The 9,993-nt window shown below is 42.9% G+C and overlaps 1 protein-coding gene and 1 non-coding gene across 2 annotated transcripts in view; both read left to right on the forward strand.

The window, feature by feature from the left end:
• The window catches only part of EIF5 (eukaryotic translation initiation factor 5), a 6,870-nt gene extending 792 nt beyond the window's left edge, over positions 1–6,078 (forward strand). The window contains exons 3-12 of the mRNA XM_024131053.3: positions 903–1,182; positions 1,292–1,373; positions 1,671–1,843; positions 2,101–2,212; positions 3,235–3,377; positions 3,640–3,798; positions 4,156–4,317; positions 4,644–4,808; positions 5,129–5,263; positions 5,677–6,078. Coding sequence (XP_023986821.1) covers positions 1,111–1,182; positions 1,292–1,373; positions 1,671–1,843; positions 2,101–2,212; positions 3,235–3,377; positions 3,640–3,798; positions 4,156–4,317; positions 4,644–4,808; positions 5,129–5,263; positions 5,677–5,766 — 1,293 coding nt within the window. The 5' untranslated portion in view covers positions 903–1,110 and the 3' untranslated portion in view covers positions 5,767–6,078. The remainder of the gene's footprint in view (positions 1–902; positions 1,183–1,291; positions 1,374–1,670; positions 1,844–2,100; positions 2,213–3,234; positions 3,378–3,639; positions 3,799–4,155; positions 4,318–4,643; positions 4,809–5,128; positions 5,264–5,676) is intronic.
• On the forward strand, positions 2,735–2,858 carry LOC112066832 (small nucleolar RNA SNORA28). The gene has a single exon (XR_002892910.1). It is a non-coding gene; the product is annotated as a small nucleolar RNA SNORA28 (small nucleolar RNA).
• Positions 6,079–9,993: the final 3,915 nt, after the last annotated feature.

Genomic DNA, 9,993 nt, shown 5'->3' on the forward strand with positions numbered 1-9,993 from the left:
CGCCTGTACCCCACCCCCAACCCGGTCTCGCGGGAGCGCGCCGCGCGGGCCCGCCGCCGCTCGGGGCTGATTCAGGCCAAATTGCTGCATTCCTGAGTCATCGCCGCGGCGGGGCGGGGGCGGGGGCGGCCGGGCCGGCGCCCCCTCGGCCGGTTTCGTTTCTCCCGCCGGGCGGCGCACATGGCGGGGCTGCCGCGGGCGCCGGGGAAGCTGGCGACGTTGCGCCTCCGCCGCGCCCGGCTCGCGGGGGCCGCCGGCTCGGCCCTGACAGCCCCGGAGGGAACGACGGGCGCGGGGACGGGAGCGAAGGTTGCTGGTACGTGTGCGTAGCGAAGAGGAAGGGACAGGAGGTCGCAGTCGGGGCCGGGCGTCCGCGCACGCTCCGCTGCGGCCCCCGAGGCCGTGTTCCGTGGGTGTAGTTGGGGAAGGGTGGCTCTGGAGTAAGCCTTGGCTGCCGAAGGCGCAGCTTCACCGAGAAGAACAGTTGTACAGCCTTCCATCGTCGAGGGATGTAGCACAAGTTTGTTGACAACACGGGCTGGGTTGGGGAGAGGAGAGGCCTGTGTTCGTTCCTCGGCGGTGGTTAAAACACGGCTCCTCGGCCGAAGCCGACCCTTGACGTGGTGACTGGTCGGATAAAAACCCAGAGCAGCTGAAGCGCCGTAGTTGGTTGTCGTTTCAGTCTGGGGTCTCCCAGAATCACATCTTCGTCCAAATGGAGGCCTTTTATGTTGCTGCAGGTGTCCCGTGTTACGCGAGTCTGAGAGCTGGTTTTTGCATAACACAGATGTTTTTAACGTTGGCGCCTTAGGCGTGATTACACGGAAGGGACAGGGAGGTGTCTTAATGCAGAAATCGCGGTAAACGTGGGGGATTTGTTTGTTCTCTCTCCTCTCTTTCAGAGCTGTTGCGCAGCCATTGGTACCTGTATTGGGGAAACATAGCATACAAGCAAGAAGCTTACAGCCTCAGTGGCGAAAAATTTTTCATGTCAGAGACCGAGAACTCTTGCAGTCGTTTATGTCATCCCTTCTTCTCCAGACAGAGGATACCAAAAAGTTGCAATCAAAGATCTCTTCATCTTATTGATAAAGCCACTAATAAGCCAAAATGTCTGTCAACGTCAACCGCAGCGTGTCAGACCAGTTCTATCGCTACAAGATGCCCCGTCTGATTGCCAAGGTAATGTTCATCTTCATTTTAGTAGCAAGTCCCAAGTTTTTTTCCATAGATTATTGAAGATTGCTTCTCCCAGGGTAGCCGCGCAAAATTGAACTTCTTACCTCCTTAGGTCGAGGGCAAAGGGAACGGAATCAAGACAGTTATAGTCAACATGGTTGACGTAGCCAAAGCGCTTAACCGGCCTCCAACGTGTAAGTGATGCCTCTTGAAAGAAGTCTAAAGAGGCCTTTTATTGACATAAACGTGATAATTTCTGGTCTGCAAAATCTTGCCTGAGTTGTATGTTGATTAACTTCTGGGTCGAGTGGAAATTTGGGCTTAAAACTCATTGATGTGTTAGTTGCTACTAGTATAAAAAACCATCGGGGCAACACATTTTTTGAACCTAGCAACTTAAAAATATAGAGTGATGTTTGTAGAAATGGGGGTGAGCGGCCAAAGGTTAATTTAGTCAACTCTAATGAATCAGACTTTCTTCCCCCAAATAGATCCCACCAAATATTTTGGTTGTGAACTGGGAGCACAGACCCAGTTTGATGTTAAGAATGACCGTTACATTGTCAATGGATCTCATGAGGCGAATAAGCTGCAAGACATGTTGGATGGATTCATTAAAAAATTCGTTCTCTGTCCTGAGTGTGAGAATCCTGAAACGGATCTGGTGAGTGCCTTTGAGGTGTTTGTCAGTAAAAGAAAAAACTGTATGATTCTGTGATGTCAGCAAATTATATTCCTGGGAAGGCAGCAAATATCAAATTTTGCAGGTATTTCCATACTGATTTCATGTTAAAAAATTCTTTTGATGTTAGACTTGTGTTTTAGATGCCCTTTGATGGTTAGATTAGATGCTTTCATATTATGTTTCTCACAGAATTTTCATCATATATTACGGTTGACGTACTTTTGCTTTTTTGGCAGCATGTCAATCCGAAGAAACAAACAATAGGTAATTCTTGTAAAGCCTGTGGCTATCGAGGCATGCTTGACACACATCATAAACTCTGCACATTCATTCTCAAAAACCCACCTGGTGAGTGCTCATGATAACTGCTGAAATCTTGGCATGAAGCACCTGATTGTTGGAAATAATGAAAGTGTCTTTACTGCTGTAAAACTGGAGTGAGGTTGACCTTTGGATACCTGCACAAGTGAAAATTTGCCTATAACAATAGGGTCAGCCTTCTACATCCAAGGTTCAACCAACCATGGATGGTGTGATACTGTAGTGTGTATTTATTGAGGAAAAATACTCCATGTAAATGGACCTGTGCGGTTTAAACCTGTGTTGTCCAAAGGTCAACTGTTTAAGAAATTTCTAGTCATTGTGCCATATTTTACTGAACTTTGAACTTTTTTGTTAAATGTACTGTTTTATGTATTGTTAGGTGAAGTACAGGCTGCTAATTAAACTCTACCACATTCTCGATTTTCAAGACCTGTCTTAGGATGTATGAAATACTGTAAAACAAATTGTGATGGGATCTTAGTAAAGGATCGACTTCTGGAAAATGCAGATCTTTGCTCATTAAGCTAAAGTGGTTTTAGAGCATGCAAGCAACACTCTGTGGCAGATAATCAAAAGTCTGACACAATTTGAGCTTGCTATAGCAAGGAAGTCTAACCTATTCCGGTGTTCTCTTTCCTGTGAGACAAGCCGTTATATAGACTTAAACAGTGTTCCAGCTGTTGGCTAAAGTGCAGTTAAGAAATACCCTTGTTTTAAGTTCATGAGGGATGGAAGGGGAGAGGGTCATGAGTGCCACTTTGACTACCTGGTCTTCTGAGGTATTACCACTCAGTCTTAATTTTACCCAGTAGTTAATACCACTGATAGGTAGGGACATTCCATTCTCAGTTTGAGTTGCTTACTTATGAAATACAGTGGATGAATTTGATTTGTGAATTCTTTTCGAATTATAGGTAGCATTCTGTGTGGGGTTTTCTGAGGGGAGGGTTTCAAAGCAAAAGGACAAGATTTTAAATGTTCACGATGGGCAATAAGGTGTAATATGAGTTACGGTACTAAACTTTATTTCCTTTTTGTCTCTGTAGAGAATAGTGACAGTGGTACGGGAAAGAAAGAGAAGGAAAAGAAAAACAGAAAGGGCAAAGACAAGGAAAATGGCTCCATGTCCAGCAGTGAGACACCACCACCACCACCACCACCCAATGAAATCAGTCCTCCGCATGCTGTGGTCAGTGCAAGGTTGATGGGTGTGGTGGGCACTAAAATTGTGTACAGTGTGACCTTTGGTTGAGGTGAGCAGAAATGAACTGCTCTTCGGTGAACAGTACATCAGTATATTGGGTTCCAGGTGCTATTCGTTGACTAAACTAATGTGAACACAAGTTTAGTGGGAAGTTGATGTTGTTAACTTGACCTGAAATCTGGGATTTCTTTTTATTACCTATAAGGTCTTTTTTTTTTTGGCCAAGCAGTTTTGTTTTTAAAAACAGGAAGAAGAGGAAGATGATGATTGGGGGGAGGACACAACAGAGGAAGCTCAAAGGCGAAGAATGGACGAAATCAGTGACCACGCGAAAGTTTTAACCCTCAGTGATGATTTGGAAAGGACCGTTGAAGAGCGCGTCAATATCCTGTTTGATTTTGTTAAGGTAAAGTACTTGCTTCGAGAGCAGGTAAACGTTTTGTGATCGTACTAAGTCAGCTTCTACCCATCCTTGAGCTTTGTTAGACATTTCTTTAAGCTGGGTACCCACTCGGCAGGTAGCTTGTTGTGTTTTTTCCATGCTTTCTTTTGAAATACTCAAGTACAAGTCTCACCTTTACTTCTATTTCTTCAGAAATTTTTTTGAGGGTCGTTCCAGGCACTGTCTTTGGCAGGTGTGTATTATTTTGAAGTCCTAGAACCTTCTTGAATTAGGTAGGGGAAGAGTTCATAAGAGCAGGGACTGTGGTATCTCTAGAGCAAAATGTGCCTCCATCTCTGAATTGCTTCCTTTTATTTGCAGAAAAAGAAAGAAGAAGGTGTTATTGACTCATCTGACAAAGAAATTGTAGCTGAAGCAGAAAGACTGGATGTAAAAGCCATGGGCCCTCTTGTTTTGACTGAAGTTCTTTTTAATGAGAAAATTAGAGAGCAAATTAAGAAATACAGGCGCCATTTCTTACGAGTAAGCGAATCATTCTAGATTCATAAGATGTTACAGCCGTGTGACCTTGGCAATACTGATTTAACCTCGTTAATTCTGTCATCCTGAAAATGGAGATAATTGACCTACCTTAACAGGAATGGGAGTACCTGGAAAATGGTGCATGTAGTCCCTTACACGTGAAGTAAATCAGAGATCTTTAAGCATTGACCTCTTTGAATGACTGCTCTAGGGCCATGGCTTTAAAGAACAATTTCTAAGGCAATAAATATATTTAGAACATATATTAGAATTGTCAACTTAGAACGTCTAAGAAAGCTCGTTAATGCCGAGATATTTATTTGCAGTTTTGTCACAACAACAAAAAAGCTCAACGGTACCTTCTTCATGGCTTGGAGTGTGTGGTAGCAATGCATCAAGCTCAGCTCATCTCCAAGATTCCGCATATCTTGAAGGAGATGTATGATGCAGACCTTTTGGAGGAGGAAGTCATCATTAGCTGGTCAGAAAAGGTGGGGAATAGTTAAATGGCTCTTTAAGATTACAAGTGTTGGGGCTTTTTGGGAAGAAGTAGTTAACTACTAATACCTAGTCTGTACGTGCTTGACTGGTGTAACCTGTAGGGTGATTCTCATCATGGTAGCTTTCTAGTAAGGTTTCTAGAAAACCTTACACTCTCTAATACTTTGTGCTGAATACATTTATTCTGTTGAGGGGTCAAGATTAGGATGTGGTCCAGTCCCTTCAAAGAGATGGGTTTGGGCAATTATATAAATGGCTCCCATTATTTTAAATTGCTTGAACTAAGAAAATTATACTGAACACTTTTTAGGCCTCTAAGAAATATGTCTCAAAAGAACTTGCCAAAGAGATTCGTGTCAAAGCGGAACCTTTTATAAAGTGGTTGAAGGAAGCAGAGGAAGAATCTTCCGGTGGTGAAGATGATGATGAAGATGAGAACATTGAGGTAAACACTGGGGAAATCGTTCAATACAGCATTGGTGGTGGGTGTTTCAGAATTATAAAATGCCAGTATTGGGTAATACAGCCTCTTAATTTGGGAAGTAATCACATTAATAGAAAAGGTGCTGGAAATCTCTCGTACCCCCAGGCATTGATTCCAAATAAACATTGTCTGAATTTCCAAAGGGAGAGTTTATTTAACCTAAGTATAGGGGTGCTGACTGTCCATGAAAATAAGGTACTGTTAGGCTGCGGAGGGTTAACTTAGTTTTTACGTACACACAAATTTTCATGAAGAATAATGGCTGTCTCTAGGTAGTTTTTGTCCTTTGTTGACAATTGACTTATTACTGTTTTTATTTTATAAGGAGGTTTACTGGGCTAAAGGTTTACAATCAAAAATCTTTGTTTTATCAGGTGGTGTATTCAAAGACTGCCAGTGTACCGAAAGTTGAAGCTGTAAAGTCTGACAACAAGGATGATGACATTGATATTGATGCCATTTAAAGGGGTGGGTGCAGCCCAGCTTAACAGTGTAATGCTGAGAATCTTTCTGCATCATCAGCCAGAAGTGCAACATGTATGTGCAAAAGCTAAAATGGCTTAACGTCATGCTACACTTTCTACTAAAAATGTATTGCTGTGAGTGGTCTGTATTTAAACCCAACAAGACATCTAGGGAGTCTCCATACACATATCAGTGAGCAGATGTAGTTTGCTTATTTACAGCATGTTTCTTTTTGAAAATTTAGTGGTGGACACATTTGGGTCACATTTATACAGTTATAAAAATAAAGATTTGATTTTGGTCGTTCTTCAGATTTTTGGCTCTGAATGACTTAAGTAAACTGAAATAATTGGCTCCTTTAAAAAATGTTGCACCATCATTTAATCTGAGAGGATTATTGGAGCCTGTTAGATATTGTTAGGTGCTGAGACTGTAAAGAGGTCTCGGCAGAACGTGAACATAAACTTATTAATACCTTACTTAGTCATTAATTAAGAAATGTACTTTTAAGTCTTATTTCTAGCCCCTCAGATTGGCATCTGGTAATGTACATTCTTCCCATGCCAAGGTGGACTGATATAATCAAATGACAGTGCAAACACCTTTATCTTACTGAGATGTTAAAATGACCTGAGTGTCCTATAAATAATTTTAAGAACAGGTTTTGAAACTTGAATTGTGTTTTTTTTTTTCATTTCTTCTCTACTTGCCCCAAATTGTAGTCTTTGAAGTCATGTGCATTGCACATTGGATGAGCCAGGGGAATTACTACATTAACATATAAGCATTTTATTATGTGTATGTAGCTCTTGCTTTATATTGAGAGAAAACTGAAACTTTGGGGAGTGATTAGTAAGCTCTACGATTTTATTTGGGGGAAGCAGGAAAAGGTACACTTAACCTCTAGCAAAAACTGAGCATAATTTTTCAGCATTTACTCTTGATTCCAATTACAATTTCAAAATATTTAGACATACTGTATCCTTTGTTCAGTGTGGATTTTTCCCCTGATAAACTGGTTCTTTGATGACTTCTGCATTTGGACACATAGCTTATACTTTTTTGGTTTTTGTTGCTATCTTGCCAAAATAAGTGTTAACTATATCGCAAATTCCCCCCACCCCCCAAAATGTTTTATTTTTTAACAAAGCTAAAAGCATACTTCTAAGAGCCTATATTTTGGTGTAAGACTTGGGGTGTTTTTTATTTTCACAATGTTGTGAGATACCCAGGAAGTCTGTGATGATGGCAACTGAAAGCCGGTGACCAGCGCCCGACCCTGCCCATCCTGGGCTTTAGATTTGGAAATAACTTCCTTGTGATCTGCTTGCCCAGTTTGCTGATGTAAACGCACTTGATAGAAGGGCTTATGAGCACATCTGAGAAGTCATCCTGAGGGTGCAAATTCACACAAAAAGTGCACTGTGCAAATCAAAACGCATGGAGGGAATTGTTTTGGAGCACTGGCTTATATCATTCACCTCTTTGTTTGTGATCCATCTCACAGACTACAATGAGACCGTAACAAGCGTATGTAAGTTTTTTTCACATTGAAATTATATAAACATTTGGTATAATAAAACCTTGTTAGCTTGATATTTTAAGAAATTAAACCCTGGCAGTCCTTACTGGAGAGGTACAGCTTGGTCTCCAGCTGCCTTTCTTGATAGATTTTGATGAGATTGAGGGAGAGCCATATACCTACCTGGAGGGAATGTGCTTTGTCGCACCAAAGAGAAGAGGTTTTTGTAAATTCATGTCTCACCTGGGTTTTAAATTTTTGCCATTACCTGGAATTGTTCCGGGGAGATGAAGTTGCTTTCAGCATACCCATTATCAAGCTAATGAGGCTTTGTTATAGAGGGCTTTTTTTCCCTTTTTCTTCTCCCCCCGCCCCCCTTAAATCTGAAGAAAAACTTAACAAGGCTTTTAAACACTAAAGAGAAAATTTTGGCTTAGACCACTGTTCAGTCTAGTGCCAAACTTTCAGTGGAATTCAAATCCACATAGTAAGGAGTTTATTCAGAGCGGCTATTCTAATAGAGTGATCTTTCACTTTGCTGTATTCAACTGTCTTAAAACTTCCTGTTTGAAACAGCTATGTTACGTGATTAAAACAATGTTAAAATTTTTTGTCTCTGCTTTAATATTAACCTAAATTTTTGTTTTTAAAACTGAAGCATTGAAATTTCCCCCTTTTTGTAGCTGTTGCTTCAAATTTGTGTTGGGTGTTTCCTTCCGCAGTTGCCCCCCCACTCCCCAAACATGTTGCTCATCACAGTGGCTTTCCTTAGATCTCATGTTCTTATTCTGTAATTCAAGTTGATTACAAACTGAAAAGGTCTGCTTTCATCCGGTTTCTTAAAATCTTGCCTGGGCGTTGATGAGGGACTTGAGGTGTGTCAGGTATAGTGTCAGGTATATAGTTAAATAACTGGCTATAACATTTAGCCTTAGTTAAGAAAGGAATGTTTCTAAAGTTCTCTATGAGGTTAATGAACTTGCAAGGTACTATTTGGACTCTTAAAGGTTTGAGAGAGAATGGGTGTTCATCTAGTGAATTGCTACAGCTTCACCTGCCAGTATTAAGCGTAACCCTAAAATGCAAAAATTTTGCCCAATCTCTGCCTTGTCAGTTTTGATGGTTTTTCAGATTCCAGCCTATTTGACCACTCCAACGCTTCAAAGTGCTTTCGGTACCAGGAACAGTATTGCACTTGAATCTGTGCCCTCTCCAACTATCATGTGGTTTGTGTTCTATCTTTCCTGAATGGACAGAGTCATGTTTACATCTTCTCTATCCCCAGTTCTCTGTATAGACCTTTACTCCTCCAAGAATGACACTCCATAAGACTTGGCAAAGTTGTCGTGTCTGACTTGTGCACAGCCTCCAGAATTTGTCCCTTTGATCCTTTATAGGAGGTTGGGAGCTCAGGCATTGTGGCCACGTGCCTTAGGGTTCTGTATTCCAGCCCTAGCCCAACAGAGGTCTTCAGAAAGATTGCTAGTTCTTCACAGCCGGAAAACTGAACCATACCTATGTACTAGGATGTGGAAATAACACGGAGAGGTTCTTTCCTCAGGACCCAAACCAGGACTTGGACGTTGTTCTCAACGACTGGTATTCGGTTATGCGTTCTGTGAGTTTAAGGGACGTATTCACCTGGGCTCTGGAGTCATCTAGGTTTTGGCAGGCCCTCCTCTGTAAAACTGGAAGCCCATCTTTCTGTGTCTAAGGGGGATGGTAATGCCTGTGTACAGCAATTAGAATACTGCAAGCAGGAGAGGTAATGCCTGACTGGGGCAGCTAGGGAAAACTGCCCTGTGTGGAAGAGAGACAAAAGGGAAGAAGAGCTCCTGTTAGCACCTCCAGACATTCAGAACAGGGGTTACAGTAGATTGAGAGCAGTGGGTAGTTGAAAGGGCTATTATTTTTGGCTGGAGCAGTTTCAGGATGCAGTTTTTGCCTCAAGCAGCTATTAATGTGCAGTGATGTTCAGACCAGCCTAGAGCAGAGGCTGAGGGCAGGCCATGGCCGCACCTGCGACCCGTAACATAATGTAAGTAGCACGAACCAGAAGCCAGCCCAGCCTGATTAAAGGATTAATGGGTGCAGGGCCAGTGTATGAGGCTGGGTTGAGTCTGATCCCAGTGGTCCTGTAACATCCGGGGAAGGAATGCTTCCAAAGTACCCAGTGAGGTCGGTGGCATAAAGATTAGGTCACATGTACGTCACAAGGAAGGAACAAGTCCTGAGGAGGAGACTGGCCTAAGGTTCCACAGCACACCCACATACAGCCCAGACCCCTTGGCTTCTGCTGTGTAAGCTTACACCTTGCCCCACCCTACAGTTTTCGGGTCCTGTTAATCTGGGAAGCACCTAGGGCAAGGGTAAGGAGTAACGTTTTGGTCCTTAGGGTGGTGGGTGGAGGGAGGGCCAGATAGCAGCTCTCAGGGTCCAGGGTTGACTTGGGTGAAGCTCCAGACAGAATCTGAGGCAGGGTGCCAACCTCGTGCACCCCATCTGTACCCCTGGCCCACATGGCACACTTGCTGCAGCCTTGCCCCACCTTAAAGGAGCTCGCAGACCGAAGCAGACACAGGGCAGAGGGGTGGAACTTCGGAGGAGAGAGGAAATGATTGGGGACCTCGAGGGATGTCGTAGAGAAGAGGTAGCATTTCAAAGGAGAAGCAGGAATTTACCTGGGAGGAAGAAGTAGGAGAGC

The sequence above is a fragment of the Physeter macrocephalus genome, chromosome 11 (assembly GCF_002837175.3).
Source record: "Physeter macrocephalus isolate SW-GA chromosome 11, ASM283717v5, whole genome shotgun sequence".
In the NCBI taxonomy this organism is placed as follows: Eukaryota; Metazoa; Chordata; class Mammalia; order Artiodactyla; family Physeteridae; genus Physeter; species Physeter macrocephalus.